Here is a 24897-nt window from a genome sequence, read left to right on the forward strand (position 1 = left end):
GAGAAACCTAGGAAAAATAAACATTTGCTTGTGGACGAATTCTGACTACAATGATACACAAGTAGTTATCTGACATCTTTAGATGATGCGCCATCCTCGTAATTTTATAATTTTAAGGTTCCTTATAGATCATTTGAACTTAATCGATCAATGAAACAAAAATATTTGGCGCACCCCAAAAGTTACAACCCCCACACTCGCGGATTACCATGTATGTATATGTGAGGACAGTAGAAAATTAAGTAAGTTTAATACGAGAATGAAATTAATCTTTAGAGGGGAGTTTTGGGGTTGCTTATAGATCATTTAAACTTAGTCGATCAAACAAACAAAAATAATTGGTGCACCCCAAAAGTTACAACCCCCACACTCTCGGATTGCCATATACGTATATGTGAAGACCAGTAGAAAATTAAATAAGTTTAAAACGGGAATGAACTTAATCTTTAATGAATCGAGGATTCTCCTGCAAAACGCCGTACATGAATTATACTGTGATAATTAAATTACTTGCAAGTATTCCTAGCTTCAAAACTATAAGAGAAACTTAGGAAAAAATAAACGTTTGCTCTACAAGGTTTTATATACATTCACTATCAACCCCTAAAAATTTGTGGACGAATTTTGACCACAAAGATACACAAGTAGTTATCTGACATCTTTAGATGATGCGCCACCCGCGTAAGAAAAATTTCTGGACACTTGTCTCCTAGGAGGACCAAATTACGATTTTAACCTAAGAGGATCTGTAGTGATTTTTTCTATGCCGTTTCTGACGAGCATCTAAGTAAGGACCCTGGTTCAAGTGACACAACGATTACTTATAAAATGCTCTTTAAATTGAATTATTTTTTAATATCAAATCAACAATTACAAACTGCAGGGCCCTGACAATAACTAAAAATTTAAAATTAGAGAACCCTTTTATTTGCAAGCGTGCAACAACCACACAAATTACGACAACGACTTAAACCATACAAAATACACAGTCCCCAAAGCTACACATAAGCAAAAAAGTAAAAGAAACTCACCATTTCCACACGTAGAAAGCGATTCACACGAACGGAACACACATACAACCGCACTTATCGACGATCCATTCATAAATGATTTGCACTTACGAATAAATTCACGTTATAAGGGCAATATAGGTACTTACATAAGAAGAAACCGGTAGCCTAATAACATGCCTGTATAATCATTTTAGAGAGTGACGCATCTCAAACTATACACTCACACTTTTAATTAATGTAGTAGGTCAATCCCAAATATACTGTTCCATTTCCAGATCTTTGCTATTTCACGAAAAATGGACAAATTTCAAATCGGCCGCGAAGAAGACTTTTTCTCACATATTTTGGCGTATACAGTCCAAACAGATACAACTTTTGAGGCAGTGGTCCAATTAATATTTTCGATTCTATAACATCCAATTCGAAGTTTAAAAGGTCGCCTCATTCCTTGAAGGCCCCAATTTTAAATAAATACCGGGCAGTCTTTGAATATCAAAGTGTCCTACCGTAAAAGCTGTCCACTGGTTTACTAATGCAATAAAGAATAAAAATTTGCGTTTTCTTTTAATGAATCGAGGGTTCTCCTGCAAAACGCCCTACATGAATTATGCTGGGATAATTAAATTACTTGCAAGTATTCCTAGCTTCAAAACTATAAGAGAAACCTAGGAAAAATAAACATTTGCTTGTGGACGAATTCTGACTACAATGATACACAAGTAGCTATCTGACATCTTTAGATGATGCGCCATCCTCGTTATTTTATAATTTTAAGGTTCCTTATAGATCATTTAAACTTAATCGATCAAACAAACAAAAATAATTGGCGCACCCCAAAAGTTACAACCCCCAAAGTCGAAGATCGCCAAGTATATTTATATGTGAATACAGTAGAAAATGAAGTAAGTTTAAAACTAGAATGAAATTAATCTTTAGAGGGTAATTTTGGGGTTGCTTTTAGATCATTTAAACTTAATCGATCAAACAACCAAAAATAACTGGCGCACCCCAAAAGTTACAACCCCCACACTCGCGGACTGCCATGTATGCATATGTGAAGACAGTAGACAATTAAGTAAGTTCAAAACGAGAATGAAATTAATCTTTAGAGGGTAGTTTTGGGGTTGCTTATAGATCATTTAAACTTAATCGATCAAACAACCAAAAATAATTGGCACACCCCAAAAGTTACCACCCCCACACTCGAGGATTGCAATGTATGTATATGTGAATACAGTAGAAAATTAAGTAAGTTTAAAACTAGAATGAAATTAATCTTTAGAGGGTAATTTTGGGGTTGCTTTTAGATCATTTAAACATAATCGATCAAACAAACAAAAATAACTGGCGCACCCCAAAAGTTACAACCCCCACACTCGCGGATTGCCATGTATGCATATGTGAAGACAGTAGACAATTAAGTAAGTTCAAAACGAGAATGAAATTAATCTTTAGAAGGTAGTTTTGGGGTTGCTTATACATCATTTAAACTTAATCAATCAAAGAAACAAAAATATTTGGCGCACCCCAAAAGTTACAACCCCCACCCTCGCGGATTGTCATGTATGCATATGTTAATACAGTAGAAAATTAAGCAAGTTTAAAACGAGAATAAACTTAATCTTTAATGAATCGAGGATTCTCCTGCAAAACGCCCTACATGATTTATGCTGGGATAATTAAATTACTTGCAAGTATTCCTAGCTTCAAAACTATTGAGACCAAGGAAAAATAAACATTTGCTTTGTGGACGAATTCTGACAAAAAAGATACACAAGTAGATATCTGACATCTTTAGATGATGCGCCATCCTCGTAAGAAAAATTTCTGGGCACTTGTCTCCTAGAAGGACCAAATTACTGTTTGAACCTAAGAGGATCTGTAGTAACTTTTTCTATGCCGTTTCTGACGAGCATCTAAGTAAGTAAGGACCTGGTTAAAGTGACGCTTCGATTACTGATAAAATGCTCTTTACATTGAATTATTTTTTAATACCAAATCAACAATTACAAACTGCAGGGCCCTGCCATTCTTTAATAATGAATTTAAAAAAGCTACACCTAAGCAAAAATGTAAAAGAAACTCACCACTTCCACTTAGAAAGCGTTTCACACGAACGGAACACACATACAACCGCACTTATCGACGATTCATTCATAAATGATTTGCACTTACGAATAAATCCACGTAATAACGGCGATAAAGGTACTTACATAAGAAGAAACCGATAACCTAATAACATGCCTGTATAATCCTTTTAGACAGTGACGCATCTCAAACTATACACCCACACTTTTAAATGTAGTAGGTCAATTCCAAAAATTCTGTTCCATTTCCAGATCTTTGCTATTTCACGAAAAATGGACAAATTTCAAATCCGCCGCGAAGAAGACTTTTTTTCACAAATTTTGGTGTATATAGTCCAAACAGATACAACTTTTGAGGCAGTGGTCCAATTAATATTTTCGATTCTATAATATCCAATTCGAAGTTTAAGAGGTCGCCTGATTCCTTGAAGGCCCCAATTTTAAATAAATACCGGGCAGTCTTTGAATATCAAAGATCAAAGTTGCCATCTCATCGTAAAAGCTGTCCACTGGTTTACTAATGCAATAAAGAATAATGAATTTGGGTTTTGTTTTAATGAATCGAGGATTCTCCTGCAAAACGCCCTACATGATTTATGCTGGGATAATTGAATTACTTGCAAGTATTCCTAGCTTCAAAACTATAGGTAAGTGAAACCAAGGAAAAATAAACATTTGCTTGTGGACGAATTCTGACTACAATGATACACAAGTAGCTATCTGACATAGATGATGCGCCATCCTCGTAATTTTATAATTTTAAGGTTCCTTATAGATCTATTAAACTAAATCGATCAAAGAAACAAAAATATTTGGCGCACCCCAAAAGTTACACCCCCACACTCGAGGATTGCCATGTATGCATATGAGAATACAGTAGAAAATTAAGTAAGTTTAAAACGAGAATGAAATTAATCTTTAATGAATCGAGGATTCTCCTGCAAAACGCCCTACATGATTTATGCTGGGATAATTAAATTACTTGCAAGTATTCCTAGCTTCAAAACTATAGGTAAGTGAAACCAAGGAAAAATAAACATTTGCTTTGTGGACGAATTCTGACCACAAAGTTACACAAGTAGTTATATCTGACATCTTTAGATGATGCGCCATCCTCGTAAGAAAAATTTCTGGACACATGTCTCCTAGAAGGACGAAATTACTGTTTGAACCTAAGAGAGTCTGTAGTGACTTTTTCTATGCCGTTTCTGACGAGCATCTAAGTAAGGACCTGGTTAAAGTGACGCATCGATTACTTTAAATTGAATTATTTTTTAATACCAAATCAACAATTACAAACTGCAGGGCCCTGACATTCATAAATAATGAATTTAGAATTAGAGAACCCTTTTATTTGCATGCGCAAAACCAACACAAATTACGACAACGAGTCAAACCATACAAAATACACGGTCCCCAAAGCTACACAAAAAGGTAAAAGAAACTCACCATTTCCACGTAAAAAGCGTTTCACACGAACGGAGCAAACATACCGCACTTATCGAGGATCCATTCTTAATGATTTGGTGGACAACAGCATCATTCCATGGCCTTGTCCTTCATCCCCAAAAAAACGTCTGCAATGGAAATAATGGAATCGACTCTAAAAGGATTCATCAGAGGCAATGAAGGTGAAGGTATTTGACGCACCCGTGTATTCTGTTCCAAAGTAGTGCTAGCCAGCTCCATTTTAAATTAAAGTTTTAGATACGAAACAGAGGCAACTTTATCTACCGATTGGAAGGTCCATTCCATTAGCAAGACGTCGAATCTAAATGGCAACACAAGATCTATCCCAAAGGAATAAGCTGGTTACTTGTTAATTATTCGCAGATGCCACATAGATCTGGCAGCTTTCGCTTTTTGCATATTTTATAATAGTTTATTGATACCAGAACATTAAATCCAATTCGAAGTTTAAGACGTCGATTCATTCCTTGAAGGCCCCAATTTTAAAAAAATACCGGTTAGTCTTTGAATATCAAAGTTGCCATCTCACCGTAAAAGCGGTCCACTGGTTTACTAATGCAATAAAGAATAATACATTTGAGATTTGTTTACATTGAAACGACGATTCTCCTGCAAAACGCCCTACATCAATTATTATGCTGGGATAATTAAATTACTTGCAAGTATTCCTAACTTCAAAACTATAAGAGAAACCTAGGAAAAATAAACATTTGCTTGTGGACGAATTCTGACCACAAAGTTACACAAGTAGTTATCTGACATCTTTAGATGATGCGCCATCCTCGTAAGAAAAATTTCTGGACACATGTCTCCTAGAAGGACGAAATTACTGTTTGAACCTAAGAGAATCTGTAGTGACATTTTCTATGCGGTTTCTGGTGAGCATCTGAGGACCCTGGTTCAAGTGACAACGATTACTTATAAAATGCTCTTTAAATTGAATTATTTTTTAATACCAAATCAACAATTACAAACTGCAGGGCCCTGACATTCATAAATAATGAATTAAAAAAAGCTACACCTAAGCAAAAATGTAAAAGAAACTCACCACTTCCACGTAGAAAGCGTTTCACACGAACGGAACACACATACAACCGCACTTATCGACGATGATTTGGCGGACAACAGTATCATTCCATGGCCTTCTCCTTCATCCCCAAAAAAACGTCTACAATGGAAATGAAAGAATTTTAAAAGGATCCCTCAAAAGCAATGGATGAGAGAATATTTGACGCACCCGTGTATTCTGTTTCAAAGTGGTGGTAGCTCGCATCTTTTTGAATTTGAATTGCGAATCACTTTTGAAAACGTGTTCACGTCTTTGGACATCCCCGTGCATCTAGAACATTCCATGATCACTCCTTCGTCTAAAAAATCACTCTAAAACGATCCCCAGAGGCAATAGAGGTGACGCACCCGTGTATTCTGTTCCAAAGTAGTGCTAGACAGCTCCATTTTAAATTAAAGTTTTAGATACGAAACCGAGGTAACTTTATCTACCGATTGGAAGGTCCATTCCGTTAGCAAAACGTCGAATTTAAATGGCAACACAAGATCTATCCCAAAGGAATAAGCTGGTTACTTTTTAATTAAGTATTCGCAGATGCCACAAAGACCTGTCAGCTTTCGCTATTTCATTATCACATATTATAATAATTTACTGATTCCAGAACATGAAATCCAATTCGAAGTTCGTCGTTTCATTCCTTGAAGGCCCCAATTTTAAATAAATACCGGGCAGTCTTTCAATATCAAAGTTGCCATCTCACCGTAAAAGCTGTCCACCGGTTTATTAATGCAAATACTTGCAAGAATTAATTCCTAGCTTCAAAGCTATAAGAGAAACTTAGGAAAAATAAACATTTGCTCTACAAGGTTTTATATACACTCACCATAAACCACCCCCAAAAATTTGTGGACGAATTCTGACCACAAATATGCACAAGTAGTTATCCGACATCTTTAGATGAGTAAGGACCTGGTTCAAGTCACACATCGATTACTTATAAAATGCTCTTTAAATTGAATAATTTTCGAATACCAAATCAACAATTACAAACTACAGGGCCCTGACATTCATAAATAATGAATTTAAAATTTTTTTTGAAATTTTAGAAAACACCTTGTATTTTGCAGATTTCTACAAATAGAGTGGTTTCCGTACTACGCATCTCGCCTTCCACAGACTCGTACGAGGATGATGACTCTAGAACAATAAAAATAAATCGTTACATGCTAAACTATGAATTGTGATTTAGTTGTTAACTTGAACCATAGAGTAGTAGGTACATTATTTACTCTATGCTTGAACTTTTATTAATAAAGTTACTCACCGTCATAACTGTATTAATTCGGTCTAACAACAAGACTATACCTACAGTCCGCTTTCCCTCCTCTAAAAAAATACATACAAAAATTCAATGTTTAACAAAAGAGGTGATGATACTAGATGAACCCATGCTTAACAAATTTAAACATGAAATCACCCAAACTAAGTTCCAATTTACCAGTCACATCGAGCCACCAAAGTGATGTTGACCAATTCCATTTCGAATTTGGAGTCCCATTGTATCCATTGAACTAGGTGCCCCATATGACTACGTGGTTATCTCTCCTAACGACTGGAAGGATAGGTATACATCTCGCACAGCATCGCAATCAACTCCACAAAGTCAAAGTGAAGCGACACTGAAAAAATCCATCAGAAGCAGAGTTCGAGTATTTGACGAACTTGTGTATTCCGTTCCAAAGTGTTGCTGGCGAGGTCCATTTTAAATTGCAGTAATCACATATCAAAACGTGATCGGAATCGTAAACCTCATCGCGATCATTTGATGGCGTCCATCTCTCGCCATATGAAAACGTCTGAACTTTCTCTAATGACTGAAACCAGGCACAACTCGGACGTCTTTACTACTCCATCTCAAGAAAATCGTTGACAATAAAAGTAAATTTACTTTAAAAAAAATTTATCACAAGCTTGTTTGACGAACCCGTGTATTTGGTTCCTAAATGTTGATTAGCTCCGCAATTTTGAATTAGGAATCATATATGAGAACGTGGTAACCTCTTCTAAGAACCACATAGTGGAACGTCTCGGAAAATATCACGAACGTTTGATGGCGTAGGTACCTCTCCATTTCCGGAACATCATTGAGACATTGACTATTGAAGTGTACAACTCGGACATTACCATCATTCCTGGCCTACTCCTTCATCTCCAATAAATTGACTGCAGAAATGAGTCGACTCTAATAGTATCCATCAGAGGCAATAGAGGTGAAAGTATTTTGACGCACCCATGTATTTTGTTTCAAAGAGATACAAAATACACAATCCCCAAAGCTACACCTAAGCAAAAAGGTAAAAAGCAACTCACCATTTCCACGTAGAAAGCGTTTCACGCGAACGGAACACACATACAACCGCACCTATCGACGATTCATTCATAAATGATTTGCACTTACGAATAAATATACGTTATGACAGCGATATAGGTACTTACATAAGAAGAAACCGATAACCTAATAACATGCTTGTATAATCCTTTTAGACAGTGACGCATCTCAAACTATACACCCACACTTTTAAATGTGGAAGGTCAACCCCAAAAATTCTGTTCCATTTCTAGAGCTTTGCTATTTCACGAAAAATGGACAAATTTCAAATCGACCGCGAAAAAGACTAGTATGATACCCAGTTTCTTTCCGCACTTTTTTCTGTTGTTTCACTTCGATTTCTGAGTTCCGCCTGCCCTCTTTTATCCGAGGAGATGTGGCATCCTATATTTGTACGTTAGTCTTCTTAATTTCATCTTGATTTGGGCCATGGATATATACTCTTGCTTTTCCTTCAAATTTCTCTACCTCAATGCCTCGGTGCTTCTTGATTACGGTTTCGGTAACCCTGCTGGTTCTCTCCTTCTTCCCTCTATACCTATCCGTCTACATCTTCTATCAATTGTGGGTAGAAATCTTCCAGGTTTTCCCTGATGTATGTATGCTATTTTTAAATTTGAATTGCGAATCGCCTATGAAAACGTATCCTGGAAACCTGGAAGGTGCGGTAAACCTCGGACAGCAGTATCATTCCATGGGCTTCTCCTTAATCCCTAAGAAAACGTCTGCTATGGAAATGAAAGGATTCTAAAAGGATCCCTCAAAAGCAATGGATGAGAGAATATTTGACGCACCCGTGTATTCTGTTTCAAAGTAGTGTTAGGTAACTTTTTCTACAGATTGGAAAGTCCATTACATTAGAAAAACATCAAAGTTAAATGGCAACACAAGATCTATCCCAAAGGAATACGCTGGTTACTTTATAATTATTCGCAGATGTCACAAAGACCTGGCACTCGCAATTTCATTATTACATATTTAATAATAGTTTATTGATTCCAGAACATGAAATCCAATTCGAAGTTTAAGAGGTCGTCTCATTCCTTGAAGGCCCCAATTTTAAATAATTACCGGGCAGTCTTTGAATATCAAAGTTGTCATCTCACCGTAAAAACTGTCCACTGGTTTACTAATGCAATAAAGAATAATAAATTTAGGTTTTGTTTTAATGAATCGAGGATTCTCCTGCAAAACGCCCTACATGAATTATGCTGGGATAATTAAATTACTTGCAAGTATTCCTAGCTTCAAAACTATAAGAGAAACCTAGGAAAAATAAACATTTGCTCTACAAGATTTTATATACACTCACCATAAACCACCCCTAAAAATTTGTGGACGAATTCTGACCACAAAGATACACAAGTAGTTATCTGACATCTTTAGATGATGCGCCATCCTCGTAAGAAACATTTCTGGACACTTGTCTCCTAGAAGGACCAAATTACTGTTTAAACCTAAGAGGATCTGTAGTGACTTTTTCTATGCAGTTTCTGACGAGCATCTAAGTAAGGACCCTGGTTAAAGTGACGCTTCGATTACTGATAAAATGCTCTTTAAATTGAATTATTTTTTAATATCAAATCAACAATTACAAACTGCAGGGCTCTGACAGTAACTAAAAATTTAAAATTAGAGAACCTTTTTATTTGCAAGCGTGCAACAACCACACAAATTACGACAACGACTTAAACCATACAAAATACACAGTCCCCAAAGCTACACATAAGCAAAAAGGTAAAAGAAACTCACGATTTCCACGTAGAAAGCGTTTTACACGAACGAAATACACATACAACCGCACGTATCGACGATCCATTCATCAATGATTTGCACTTACGAATAAATTCACGTTATAACGGTGATAAAGGTACTTACATAAGAAGAAACCGGTAACCTAATAACATCCCTGTATAATCATTTTAGAGAGTGACGCATTTCAAACTATACACTCACACTTTTAAATGTAGTAGGTCAATCCCAAAAATACTGTTCCATTTCCAGATCTTTGCTATTTCACGAAAAATGGACAAATTTCAAATCGGCCGCGAAGAGACTTTTTCTCACATATTTTGGCGTATATAGTCCAAACAGATACAACTTTTGAGGCAGTGGTCCAATTAATATTTTCGATTCTATAATATCCACTTCGAAGTTTAAGAGGTCGCCTCATTCCTTGAAGGCCCCAATTTTAAATAAATACCGGGCAGTCTTTGAATATCAAAGTTGCCATCTCACCGTAAAAGCTGTGCACTGGTTTACTAATGCAATAAAGAATAATGCATTTGGGTTTTGTTTTAATGAATCGAGGATTCTCCTGCAAAACGCCCTACATGAATTATGCTGGGATAATTAAATTACTTGCAAGTATTCCTAACTTCAAAACTATAAGAGAAACCTAGGAAAAATAAACATTTGCTTGTGGACGAATTCTGACCACAAAGTTACACAAGTAGTTAGGTATCCGACATCTTTAGATGATGCGCCATCCTCGTTAGAAAAATTTCTGGACACGTCTCTCCTAAGAAGGACGAAATTACTGTTTGAACCTAAGAGAATCTGTAGTGACTTTTTCTATGCCGTTTCTGGTGAGCATCTAAGTAAGGACTCTGGTTCAAGTGACACAACGATTACTTATAAAATTCTCTTTAAATTGAATTATTTTTTAATACCAAATCAAAAATTACGAACTGCAGGGCCCTGACAATCATAAATAATGAATTTAAAAAAGCTACACCTAAGCAAAAATGTAAAAGAAACTCACCATTTCCACGTAGAAATCGTTTCACACGAACGGAACACACATACAACCGCACTTATCGACGATTCATTCATAAATGATTTGCACTTGCGAATAAATACACGTTATAACGGCGATAAAGGTACTTACATAAGAAGAAACCGGTACCCTAATAACATGCCTGTATAAATCCTTTTAGACAGTGACGCATCTCAAACTATACACCCACACTTTTAAATGTATAGTAGGTCAATCGCAAAAATTCTGTTCCATTTCCAGATTTTTGCTATTTCACGAAAAATGGACAAATTTCAAATCGGCCGTGAAGAAGACTTTTGGCGTATATAGTCCAAACAGATACAACTTTTGAGGGAGTGGTCCAATTAATTATGTTTCGATTCTGCAGGAAAAAATCGCTATACATATTTGCCATGCCATTGCTATTTTTGATCGACTAGGAATCCAAAACAAGAATGTTCAAGATTGCACCGCTACATCAAAAGTCCCTTTCTTTTTTTGCGTCGAGTTTTAATCGAGACGCTTATGCCTTTTCTCCCAATCGCTATCACTCGCTCGATGGCTTCATGTCCATCGATTTAAAAGAGAACGGATGGGCCGATTACTATGAAATTTTGCAGGTTGATTCTTTATAAAATTTTGAATTCGTGAATTGGCAATGTAGTCCAAAAAATAAGGAAGGCTCTTCTTTCAGTTAGTTCTGAATCGAATTGCATGAAACTCAAACTAGGCAATAGGCATAGTTTTAGCAATATAATTCGCAATGCCAAAAGTTAAACCTCGACATTCACGGGCCTTTTTAGTGCATTTTTGCAAATTTATTTGTAAAAACTTCAACGCAAAGTGCGCGTGAACGGGACGTCGGAGTGGGTACCGACAAAGGGAATATATGGTAGTCCCCGATAAGATCTTACTTAAAGGCAGAAAGGCGAAAGTTGTTAAAACTTTTTTTGTTAATATTTTCTTTGGGCTATCGATTTCGACTTTACGTCATCATGATGGGGTCAAAAGTGACTAATAGAAAACTGATCCGACACAAAAATGCACTGACATCCTTCGATCTCACACCATGACTTTGATGATTTTTGTCACCTCGGCTATTTATGAACCGAATTGCATATGCTGCGAATAGTCAATACAATATGAAATGTAATGTCACCACTTTGGAATTTTAGATTTTATATCGCCAAGGCTTAACTCGTGCATGTTCTGGTGTTAGCATATTCAAATGATGTCTTTATTCAAGAGCAAGTCTCGCCGGGGTGCGGGCCTTCGCTAACAACTCGACGCTAACCAAGAAATGCCGCGAGCGGCACCCATTAAACCTAATGTGCCCTTCGGTTCTCAAGATGTCTGCAATAAAAGAGGTCTCTGTTTTTTTGGCCATTGATTTTGTGCCCATAACTTTTGCTGTAGGTACTACTTAGTCGTTCAATCCTGAAAATTTTACAGGCCAAAATCTATAAGAAACAGTTTTTTCCCGGTGGATTTCGGATAGTCATTGTTTAACAAAATGTATAGGCAAGATTTACCTATAATACTCGCCATAAAAGCCTGAAAGGCTGTTCAAATAAATCGAAAGTGTTTTAACATACAAGTACAATTGTTTTATTAATGGCTATAATAGAAACCATTCTGCCGCCTACTTCTAGGATCTTTTAAGACCTTTGGCAAGCACCTGAGCTACTCTTGAAAGGCCCTTTTTGAAAAATGATGCGATTTCTAAACAATTTGAAAATGTTCATTTCACACTCACAGAAATATGCCAATCTCTCTCAGCGGATCTGGGCCATAAGTAGCTAATTAATTCGGGGCTATTACTCCCCTTTTATTAAAATGCCCCTCGATACACGTAAATAAAAGGGTCACCATTCCGTCTGTTAATCTGATCGAGATCAAACAAAAAATCCTTAATGACTTGGCCTCTTAAAGAATTACATACTTACTTAAAATCCGTCGATAGGGAAATTTTCCTATAACGATTTTCTGGATTGAATGGATACTAGAGCCCTGCTCCCAGTGTTGGTTATTCTCTAGTAAATGAAATCTGGTCCAAAAATGTGTTTCGCTTACGCAATCACTTTTGCTTAACTTTTTTAATGACAATTTTTTTATGTAATTCCTTACGAAAAAGACTTTTATATTTTATTATTACCAATGGAAGGTTTTACGATGCCAACAATGAAACCCAAGCAAGTCTTCTTTATTACAGCGTTGTTATTTTTTGGCGAAAAGTTTTGGCACTAAACTTCATTTCTTTGCCTCACTTTTATAATTCACTTAGCCCTTAACTATAGGAGCAACAAATAAAAAGTGTCACATTTCACTTCAGCTATAAAGTTGTAATTTAGATGGTATAAACTCTGAACGAAACATTCAAACGCGCATTAATCATTAAAAAGGTAGATAAGCAATTGGTGGGGGCTGTTACTCACCTTTTATTAAAAAAGTCTCTCAATAGCTGTTTCCACTTAAATAAAAGGCTATGATCAAACACTGTCGGTCTATAGATACCTTTCATATCCTTATTCTTACATGCAGGTCAAGCTCATCCACTTTTTTTTATTAGCAGTGACAGTATAAATCACCGGGCGCTCCACAAAAGGCTCATTATACCTAGGACTACATATGGACATCTGCAAGGGATATATTCGAACCAAAATAGCATAGCCAACTCGATGACCTGTAACTCACTCACCACCTACACATGAACCCATACTAACACCTTCAATAGATGTTTAAATTTCCATTTTTTTTAGCATATCTTACAAACTTGACAACAGCGCGTATGCAACTTAGCTGAAATGCTGTAAACAAAATCAAACAAGAAAACAAAAATATTATTAATGTACGACAAAATTACAACTCTATTACGAGGTGGGCTCGTGGGCATACTTTCTGGGTACTGTAAACTACAAGCAGTGCACTGCATGGGTTTGGTAGAATCACCATCTTGTAGAGGATGTTACTCGTGCCTACACTGTTTCTTTACCATTAAAAATTCACGTCTACTACTGTTCCGCCTGCAGAACAAGTACGCCTTGCCAACTCGCCGTCGCGTCACGCTCCAGCAGCCATCCGCGGATATTCTATAAAACGCAAGAGCATTTTTTTAAGCGTCGCCCTGTAATGTTTATGCCCTGTCCTGTAAAACAAATGTAATTCTTTCATACATATGATTTTAAATACATTTTGTTTTAGTTTTAAATTGTTTTTGTTTTGTTTCGTTTGAAACTTCTGTTATTAGTACCCGTGATTCTTTTAAATTAGGGGGAGGGGAAGGAGTAATTACAGAAAATGTGCAAACATCTACCACCAACTCACAGACCAAAAACTACTTTAAAACGACACCAAACAGTTCTATTTGTTGTCAATTAGTATAGTGGCGGTCACAGTTTAAGGAGCGTAAGAGATTATTCCCTGTGAAGCCAAAGCAACAGTATTCAAATTAATTAATATGACAGCTACATCTGTATTTTTTTAGGAAGTTATTTTGAATGCATAAAATAAAGCTGCCTAAAAAAATTTTGCCATTTAAAAGTAGACATAGGTAAAAACAATACACGTAAATCCCTTTGTCTACTTCTTGATAAAATGGTATATAAAATGTTTGTCTTTACAATTTTGGAATAGAACGACCTTAATTGTATTGATTAGTAGGGCCTATACCTATTTTCATTACATCAAAATTAATCATTCGATAACTTTGCACCATAAAGGTTTATTTAAAATGAAATAATGATATAAGCAGATTGATAATTTAATTAATTACAAAATAATAGCGACTTAATAATACTAACTGCATTGATATTCCTTTTTGGTTGATTACTGTACATATTAAATCAAAATTTAAATAAAGACGCGAATAAAACTTTTATACAGCTTATAAAATAGGTACCTACTTAGCACGAAATCGAAAAATGAATTAATTTATGCCGCTAATAGGATGACAATGGATAATAACATATTGGCAGGAAAATGGAAAGGAATCTTTTCCATTTAAAGAAATCTATGTCTAAATTTGTACTAGTAATATAATAAGTAAGCCTATATAAAAATACTCACTCTACACACAATACGTACACGTTGTATACATGATATTTATTAAAATAAGTGTCATATTAGTATTCAGGGCACAATTAGACAAATAAAAGAATGTTATCGTTTAATGCATAAACTAATCGTAAAATAAATTATTGTTCGCTATCACTAATAACGAATATCCAAACGAGTATTTTTATTTGCGTTTATATCTGTACACGATAATCTATGTCTATATTTAACATAAAACAGATATTTATTGTTACTTTTAGAGGATATTATCACAACGTACTCTGGACTACAAAACTTTAATTCGTATCGTTTCAAATCATTTACATGCCTAAGTACACCATATCAAGTTTGAAAAAAAGGTAGTCCCTCCGTTCTTCCGTATACACAAAAATAATAAATACCAAACATATGTACATATAGTCATCAACATTTTTTAAATAAATAGCGAGGGATAATATACATCGTAAAGAAATATGAAAATAGTCACTAACTTTGCAGATCGCAGCTAATTTCTATAACACAATCAGATCGATTAATAGTTTCTTTCATATTCGTCTCGGTTAGTTTGTCTTCGTTCTCTTCGAGCGAGCAAGATAGCGAGCTGCTCGTCGTGCTCAGTTCGTCTAGGAAGTCGAAGCTCGCCACCGCCTCCTTTTCCTTTTCGCCGTATCGTATAAAAAAATCGGGGCGTCCGATTATGCTCGGTCTCGAAATTGGTACCGACGCACGGACGACGGCAAGCTCCGGACGCGCCGCATTGACTGGAAGAAGGTCAGTTCAGACGGCTGTCTCCGTGATGGGCGTGCATGGCGCTGACGCTGATGCTTAAAATCCCAACATTGTACAGTTCGCTCAGCTAATTGACCGAAATCACAATTCGCGTAAAAGATGATGCATAAATACTAATGATACCTGCCTGTTATCCTTGTCTGGCGATTTAATCAAAATTGTTCAAAAATATGACAGTATTCCCTTGTACAATAATTTATCAAAAACAATACTCACATGCGGTAACGGATATACATCCTTCTCAATTTTAATGAGGAGCCCAATCAGTGTTTTATACATTTCCCATATCGGTACCTATAGATCTTGTTAGAAAGATATACGGTGTTACAACTATCATATTTTCAGTAAATATAATTTTAAAATTCCGCCATAGATTAACATTTTCATACCATAATGCACAAAGAAAACAAGGATAACATAATACAATAGTAAAGTGGATCACCTTATACGAAACAGAACCTCCACATTAGTCACACCCATAGTTTACGAGTAGTTTTCTTTAAATTAGAGATAAATTCAGTTAAATACAGGCGAAAGCACTAGTGCGCAGTCGTTTCCTAGCAACTTTTACGGCCGGTATTATAAGCATAAGTCAGGCCAACAATGTTGTTGAGGCATGCCATTGGATGTTTTGCAGAGAATGATGCTATTCTTTGAAAAAACATCCAATTGCATGCCGCAACAACATTGATAGCCTGGCAACATATGCTTTATAATACCGTATATGTGTTTCATTGGCTAGAATTTCTAACAGTAACGCCGCCATTGGGTACATTTGAATTTACCGTTCAAGTAATAAACTGAATTAAAAATTCATCAGTATAGAGATGATTTGCTAACGAAGCTACAGACTTACTGTAAATGCGTTTGCGCTAAGGCTGCGTTCCGACACGGCGATAATCGCGCGATTCTCACGCGGGTCTCGCACGGTTGGAACATTTTCATGCAAGTAAGATCCTAGTGAGAATCGCGCGATTATCGCCGTGTCTGAACGTGGTGTGGCCTAAGCTTTTCAAGAAAACCGCAATAGCTTCATTACTGAATTTTTTTGGATTCGATTAGTAAATGAACAGATATGCCACCTAAAGCGCTTTAACCTATCTCAACCTGAAGATTAGTACCTATGCATTTGAACAAAAAAGAATCCAAAATGGATATTTGTGTGCTGCTTATCAATACAACAATGTATCTCTATGCCAGGTTTTTTAAATGATGTTGCTTAGTGGCCATCCTGAGCCATGTGTATGGGTGTGACGAATAGAGTTCTTCAAACATGAAAGATGCTACAGGATACGTTTAGAAATTAAAAAAATGCGAGAATGTTGTGATTACAGTGTTAAGACAAAAATGGTGCTATTTAATAGACTTTACTATTAAATAATCCCACAAGTCCCGATTAAGCTTTATTCGGTTAAAAAGTTTATGAGAGCATAAATGAAATAAAAATCTACACCACCATTCTAATAACAGAAAAAAAGAGATGAGGTTAAATTCTAAACTAAGTAATGAAAATGATACTACTGAGTTTATTTGACGTGTTTCCAAAGGCCGAACGAACTGTATATGTAAAGGATTTTAAAGTGCAAGCACACAAGCAAGTTCCCAATAAATCATTTTCACTAAAGCAGTATTGACTAAGTGCATTCATGCTTTTACTACAGGCAAGTGGAAGTAAATTTCACCAACCAAAGATTTCCAATTCCGTTAAAAGAAAAAAACGAAAACGTTTAGGACTTACCTTTTTTCTGGCGGTGAAATTTGTGCAGCCGATGAAGATGGCCATAGTCGGGCGCCTCTTCCGTTGAATCGCTACCGACACTTCCGCCGCACGACGACGTTGGAGAAGAATCGCTAGACACAGAGGCCATCATAACATCTAATAAATTGGCGCGTGCCTATGGAGCAGAAAATAAACGCTGACTAACGTTGTTGCAGGTAAAAGAAAACAAAGTGCTTTTTCGCAAAGCTGTGTGAGTCACGTAGTTTTACTGTGAAATATTAATTTTAAATGTGGAGAAATACAGCGTGGTCCTAGGAGACTTGTTGCACTCATGTGCTATTAAAAATCTTTATGGCAGTAAGGTTCTCATTTATTACGCTATAAATTTAGTTAAATTGCTAAGAAAACAATACCTACTTCTTTCCCAATCCCAAAACAATACCTATCAAAGCATTGTGTTCATAAAACTTCAATAACAAAAGGAAATTTTGTGGCACATTAGAAATTGTGCTTTTCTTGAAGGACCTCGACTTTGGAAACCCGACGTATTACTGCCGAATTCACACTAGGGCACCATGTCCTTCAGGTCACGTGAAAAATCCGGAATAAAAAAATGCGCATTACCTTGTTTTAATATCAACCTCGGTTATACCTCGAACAGCTCCATCTCTGGAATACAAACCACCAGGAAGACAATGTGGCTCATTAGTGGCATATCATTACCCCAGGAGGTCACCTAAGCCCGACAGTCACATGACGCGCCATCAGAAACTGCTTCTGCTAAATGAAGTCGAATCGATCTCGCAGAGAAAAATCGTCAATGTCAAATAAGCAACTTGCTATGGTCAAATTTAATAGTCGAAAACTAGTGCCAACAACACAATCTTTTTTAAATAGGCCTACTGAGAATGTTCTTAGCTTTTATATTTATAAGCGAGTTGAGGTGGCGGAGTGTATTGAGGCGAGTAACTACTGATTTCTCATAATTTAGGTGTCGGCAGATCGGCACTGTATTTACTTTTATTTTAAATATAACTAAACAAACCGATCCTGCAATTCCAGTATAATACTATCCCATTTCTATTGTATTAATAAAAAAAAACGCAAAATCTGTCCAATGTTGTTAAAAAAAGTTATATTACCTTGGGATCAGTGAGATCAATATCCTTTTCCACATGTATCCATCCTGTCGGTCTACACGCCTCATCCAAAGTTGTACTGTGATTATCATCACTTTTCTCCTGATTAATGACAACGTCATCCCCTTTCTGAATCATTCGATTAAGTTCGTCGATAACATCCTTGGAGGTGGCGCGCTCGTGAAAACTAACGGCCCGATGCGGAGGTCCGTCTATTATGGTACTTATCACGCCCGACGAATATTGTGGAAGTCTTTCCGAAGTGATCACAGGTTGCGGCTGGGAGTTCTGCATTTGCACGGCCTTCTGCTTCTGAGCGCCGATCGGCCTCGAAATTTTGGAACTTTTGTACTGTATCTTACTCTTTGGCAATTTCGATTCGTGTACGTTATTGTTATTGTTTTGATTATTCTTTACACTTTTATTAGGACTAACAGGAATTTTTGAAGGTGTCTGCTTTAGTCTAGGTATTTTTGAAACGACAGTATCCGGCGTGCTAGTACTCGACGTTATCGATTCGCTCATATTATTCTGCGTGTCACTACACAATGTATCACCAGATTTAATTAAATCACTAGAAATAGTCAAATTATCACTATTATCACTGGCGTCGTGGACCTTTAAATCTAAAACTGTATTATTAAAATCCGTAGCGCTTATTTCTACACTTATACTACTGCAAATATCAACAGGGTGCTCACTAATATTCGAACAATTTTCACTTTCCACATCCAAAGGAGTAACCAAACAAACCTCTTCGGCATACGAAATATTCGGGTACGATTCTAAATTTACATTCGCAGGAATATCCTTAATGGAATTTTGTTCATTTAAAGAGTACTCCGTCGCGAGCTGCTTAAGCGTTACATAATTCTCATTCTTCGATATTTTAGTCACACTTTCGGTATTTTGAGGCGGACCGTCTATGTTGAAATCCTTAGCGATATCGCCTACAGAACACGGTCTCGGGTCCTTCCCATCGCAAGAATGCACGTACTTTTGCTGCTCGGCGATGAACGTTAGGACGTTCTGCAACGCCGTCTCTCGATCGCCGCTTTCCGATAAAGCACCTCCTAAACTTCTGGAAGACGTTGATGCTAGGCTTTTTGTACTTTCAAACTTAACCAATCTGGAACGAGAAATGCAATTTTTGTAGGAAAATCCAACGTCAACTGATAGAACTTTCAGCAAAAATTGAATTTAAACACAAGGTTGGTGGACGTTAAATTTAAAATCAACAAGCGAAAATTAGCGTGTGAAGGTCCACCCAAACCGATGCGGGAATACGGGAATGGGAGCGGGAAGGATGCGGGATACACTTGTACAGCGGGATATGCAAGTATGTATACCGGTGCCCGTCGCACTCATATCCCGCTTCCGTTCTCGCATTCTCGCGTCAGTTTGCGTGGACCTTTATGCGAAAAATATGCCTACACAAAATGGGCGAAAAGACTCACCTATAAAAGTCCCTAGTAAAATCAGTACCAATAGCTGGAAGTTCCCCCGTATCGTCACTGCAACCGCTTAAGGCCGCCGACGATCGTTTCGAGTACGTTTCCGGCTCATAGGAATGGCAACAGTCGGAGCCGTTACTTGACCAGCTATTGTCAGACGAATTATTCAAATTTAAACAATCATGCACTGCATAAGGCCACTGTTTCTCCCCCTGGCAATCGTTCGTATCCATCAGCAACGCGACCAGCTCGTGACCCTCCCGATCCATCATATAACTCGAGTTATTCCACAGGCACTCGTTCGAATCCTCCTCCAGTTCCAGCGCGTTATTCTCCTGAATGCTCGGCAAGGTGGTCGACAGCGAAATTTGGCCAGGCGTCGTCGCGTCGGTTTTTTTCTCGTTGCGACCGTCGTCGTTCGACAAACTCAAACTCCAATCTTCGAGCTCCGTGTGGTCGTACTCGAGCTCCAGCATGTCTCGATGGTGCTGCTGTATCGCCGACCTCGTCTCGTCCAATCGCAGCCATTGCTGGATGTACTCGGCGTCCAACGTTGTACATTTGAGACATTCTTCCGCCGCACTCGACCACGAACTCGGACTGGTTTGGTCGTCCAAAAAATCCATGGCGCCACTTGCTAAACAAATGACTAGTAATTAGATGGTAGTTCAATTACTAGTCAAGTAACGGCCTTACCTAGCAAACTAGCGGCCGCCTTCACTCGCCGCAGTGGATTCATCTTTTTCTCAGTAATATCCAACAACAGAATGCTCGGGCTGCTAGAAATTGGCGAACTCAAAGAGTAGCAAGGGCTTGGCGCCGTTGTTATTTTAATACAGAGATGCGAGTCGGAGAAGCTTCGCATTATGTGTTGAAATGGTAAAATTTCTTTTGAGGGAGGGTAGCTGTTCCTAAAATACCTAATGAAAAAATTACGTAGAAATTTGCAATCTTACCTAGGGTTAATGCCGAGGAGATTAATAGGAATATATAAAATATCGGAATCTTGATTATCAGTAGTTAGCAGTCGCGTTTCGGCAACCTCAGTCTCATCAGTCGCTTCTTTCAGATCTTCCAATCCTCGACTAGCGCTCACGACTTCGCCCGATGCCTTGGACACCTCGGCCTGTACGTCAGAAGACATCGTGGAGTAACCTTCGTCACGGTTCCCACTCTCTGGAGATTCGTTTCCGGTTGTTTCCTCTTCACTTTTCGACGATTGTGCTACAACAAAAGTTTAGTAGTGGACATCTCGCAGACGTGGAAATTACCGATGATTGGCCTACTTCTGCGATACTTCGCCGCTTGCAAAATCGGCAATTGTAAGTTAAGCGAAACAGGGCGCTGGGGCGGTATCCACAGTGACGAATCGACAGAGGATAAAGCCTCCAGAAGCCGTTTGGGTGTTACTTCAGTCCCTTTCAGTTCAGTCCAAAGTTGCGTTAATATCTGATGCCTTTTCTTGTCTTCCAACGAAAATTGTTTGTCTAAAAAGAGATGCATCATCCGCGAAGAGTGCGAAATTGACATACCTATAAGATTAGAATCGGCAGAGAGGTGTTTTTCGGTTTTCGTTAAGATTTTGAAATTTGTAATCGTCTCGGTGTGGCTTTCGCTTGAACTATTATCCAAAACGTCAGAATTGAACGAGTTGCAGTGCTTGACAGTTAAGCTAGTCTTCATTAAGTTTGTCGGGGACACATCGGCGGAGGTGTTATCTTCGATTTTGCTGGAGTCTTCCAAAGCGAGATGATTGGATGCAGAAAGATCCAAATCGGATGCGGACATCGAGTCTCCTCTCAACTGATGAACTAACATTGAAGTTAATGCCCTATTCTGAGATTCTAAGTCCTGAATCCTTTTGTGAAGATTTGTGATTTCTTCACGCAAACCCTAAAATTTGAACATTTTTATTTGAATGACATATATGTGACATGCGATGTCTACCTTTTGCGCCAAAAGTGCTTTGACGACTTGATTTGCAACATCGTCCAAACAACGTTCGTATTGCTTTCTCGATTCCTCGGCTTGACGGTGAAGGGCCACCGAGTGTGCTTGGAGCGCACCTTCGCGACTTCCTGGTTCCGAATGTACTTTGTCTACCTGCTGCCTCAAAGTTGTGATTTCTTGGTTCAGTCTTGTAATTGTGGTCTGGTACTGTTGGCAACGGCTCTACAAACAAATATTAACAATTAATAATCATCTTTTGACACTTAGACAATACTAAATGCAAAATGGGCGAAGGTTGAAGATCATTTGAAAATAATTGCCATTGATGATTTTAATTTCTTAATAAAATAAAAGTGCCACCCCTTAAACGTAATAAAACTTCGAAATAACCCCATCTAAGACACGGTATTTTGTCAACTGCTTGTGCAAGTGTAAAAGCACGAGGAATCGATAACTTTACACGCAGTAATAAATACAAGTGTAACATAGCAACCAAGTATATAATTACCGTCATCCTAAGTTAATCAGCAAGAAGAAGATATTGCCGATATAAAGATAATTGGTTAAATTAACATTCACATTAGCAACTCGGGTAATCATAAACCAACCAACGCCCGTCCTCCCCAGCCGCAGTATAAGTTACAAACTTGTTACCAATTCCAAATTTCAACTGTAATTAGTAAAGTTTATGTATGGCTTTTCTCAATATCTCCTTACGACGCGAAGCAACGGGCGGCTAAAAATTAAATCTTATCCTTAAAAATTTGACTGACTAATATTAATGTTATACAAGATTATCGTCTAATCTGGCGTAATTAGTTTAGTTTAAACTAGAAATTAGGCTGATGTTCGTATAGGCTCTACACACCCAAAAGTTGAGCTGTCAGCCGAATGATTTTTAATTATGATTTATGACTGAAATTTGTAAGTGGGAAAGACAAAGTTACTATAATTGCATATAAGCTGCAACAGCGGAAACAAAAATGGATGTTAATACAGGAGAAAGCTATAATTAAAACTGTGCATTACTGTTGTACTACAAAAATGACCTATTAGTTCATTTAAGCTTTTCATAAATAAAACGTAGTGCTGAAAACAAAGCAAATTAGGTTATACAGAAAGCTCAATCTGGAAGAAGAGGGATACTCTGGGATAATTTTACCTTTTGCTCCTTCCAAGGCTCGTTTTGAATGTCTGCCCATAGCTTTTTTATATGTGTTTTGCAATCGAATCTGTATAGTGCAGGGGTGAAGAGTCAAAATAGGTTTCAACCTTGCATTTTGTGATAACTTTATGAAACTTTCAGAGGATGTTCTAGACACCCTAAGGTTCAATTTCAGCTATGCCGCCACCCCCGCAACCCCGGACGGCACTTGCTATAGCGGGTTTCTTAAGCGCAAGGTACCATTTCAATACCCGCCCATAAAATGGGTGAAATATGTATGTTCAGGGTTTGTTTTGTATTTTCTTACATCTAGGAAGGTTGAAGGGAATTGTCAAATACCCAGGGAGAATTTATTTAGGGTATTTTACGTGGTTTGCCTATTTTTAAGGCGCTTTTAACAGTGCGGACTAGGGAATGCAATCCCGCAGCAAAATCTCAATCCCGGTATTTGCGGGATTATTAGATGTTAATCTCGCGGGATCCCGGTATTTGCGGGATCTCGCAAAACTTTAAATAAATTGGCCAATAAGCATTTCTATGCGGTTAACTTCTGTATTAAAATAAATCGCTAATTATCACAACATTTAACAAAAAAGTACCTTCGACCTAACTAAATACCGGGATCCCGGTATTTCGGGACCCCGCAATCCCGGTATTGCATTCCCTAGTTTCTAGTCTATAACTTTTGATTGAGAAGTCTGATCGAAAAAGTACGAATTGTTTTGGATTCTACGCACCAAAATTAATAAGAAAAAGTGTTTTCCCGAGAAATTTTGGTTCAGTCGATTTTTGGTAAAAAAGGAAGGTTGTACACTGCCTTTTTTTGAGGACCTCAAAAAAATTGTCTCAGATCGACCCGGAAAAAAATGTTTCTTATAGAATGTGGCCTGTAGAATCCATAATTTCAAATATTTCCAAGATTGGGCTACTAGTTCAAAAGTTACAGCCCTTTGAATTTTCTTTCGAAATTGGTTTCTAGTCTATAACTTTTGATTGAGAAGCCTGATCGAAAAAGTACGAATTGTTTTGGATTCTACGCACCAAGATTAATAAGAAAAAGCGTTTTCCCGAGAAATTTTAGTGCAGTCGATTTTTGGTAAAAAAGGAAGGTTGTACACTGCTTCTTTTTGAGGCCCTCAAAAAAAATTGTCTCAGATCGACCCGGACCTTCCACTATTTCAGCCATTTACATTCAACTGAATTTTTACCCGAAATTTCCCATTGAAATGTCCCTCCAATTTATATATCTATCCCATTTTAAGGATAGTCGATGGGAATTGCTCAAATGTTCAGAATGATTATTGATTATTAATTTAAACGTATCATTCCCTAAAAAACGCTATTTAATTCGTTTATGCTTTGTTTCATAAAATAATTTTCAACTTGGCACCTTTTTTAAAATAAACGTAATGGGGTTGATTATGCCATTTTTGGGATGGTCAGGTAAAATTAAGAATAAAAACCCGCAACTTTCGAAACTACAAGGAATACAATGCAAGTGCATTCCCCAAACAAAAAAACCTTTTTACGTCGTCTACCAGTTTACTTGGGAGAGGGTAAGGGAATACTTCCCTGGCGTCTGTTACTTATCGTACCTTAAACTGAGTCACACCATTTCGAATTTAGCGTTATCTCCATTTTGACATATATTCACCGCATTGTACACGTAGTCTAAAGGTTTGACTCACATGCTTATGTAACTATCGCCACACGGTTCTAATAGGGGCGGTTTTGGGCGAATGTACAGTTGTTACGAGGGTGAAACAGATTAGCAACTAAACACTGAAGGGAGACTTTACAATCCCTTGATATTGATCCGTGCGGTTATTTACGGAAATTTATCTAAATCATAGGTACAGCCCGAAACGTGCGCCAAGAAAACACGCAACTTATTTAATCTC

At 37.4% G+C, this 24897-nt stretch overlaps 1 protein-coding gene and 1 long non-coding RNA gene across 9 annotated transcripts in view; both read right to left on the minus strand.

Moving 5' to 3' along the window:
- Nucleotides 1-4815: 4815 nt before the first annotated feature.
- LOC116176762 lies at nt 4816-8492 on the minus strand. 3 transcript variants are annotated; one of them, XR_004146514.1, is made up of 7 exons: nt 7078-8492; nt 6904-6965; nt 6463-6776; nt 5987-6403; nt 5808-5937; nt 5619-5738; nt 4816-5179 (listed from the first exon to the last, which is right to left on the minus strand). It is a non-coding gene; the product is annotated as an uncharacterized LOC116176762 (long non-coding RNA). The 3 variants fall into 3 exon arrangements; XR_004146513.1 differs by having other exon boundaries at nt 4816-5036; nt 5100-5738; XR_004146512.1 differs by having other exon boundaries at nt 4816-5738.
- A 6456-nt stretch (nt 8493-14948) lies between these two features.
- Nucleotides 14949-24897, minus strand: part of LOC116177237 (dentin sialophosphoprotein) — a 234778-nt gene continuing 224829 nt past the window's right edge. For 4 of the 6 annotated variants that reach the window (XM_031496152.1, XM_031496150.1, XM_031496155.1 and 1 more), the window contains 9 exons: nt 21829-22053; nt 21414-21774; nt 21153-21368; nt 20838-21105; nt 20578-20792; nt 19885-20530; nt 18431-19556; nt 17307-17463; nt 14949-15540 (listed from right to left, as the gene is read on the minus strand). In XM_031496152.1, the coding sequence (XP_031352012.1) occupies nt 15266-15540; nt 17307-17463; nt 18431-19556; nt 19885-20530; nt 20578-20792; nt 20838-21105; nt 21153-21368; nt 21414-21774; nt 21829-22053 (3489 nt within the window). In that variant the 3' untranslated portion in view covers nt 14949-15265. Of the gene's footprint in view, nt 15604-17306; nt 17464-18430; nt 19557-19884; nt 20531-20577; nt 20793-20837; nt 21106-21152; nt 21369-21413; nt 21775-21828; nt 22054-24897 lie in introns of all 6 variants that reach the window. The other 2 variants (XM_031496151.1, XM_031496154.1) reach the window with 2 other exon arrangements.

The sequence above is a fragment of the Photinus pyralis genome, unplaced genomic scaffold (assembly GCF_008802855.1).
Source record: "Photinus pyralis isolate 1611_PpyrPB1 unplaced genomic scaffold, Ppyr1.3 Ppyr1.4_LG7, whole genome shotgun sequence".
NCBI lineage: Eukaryota > Metazoa > Arthropoda > Insecta > Coleoptera > Lampyridae > Photinus > Photinus pyralis.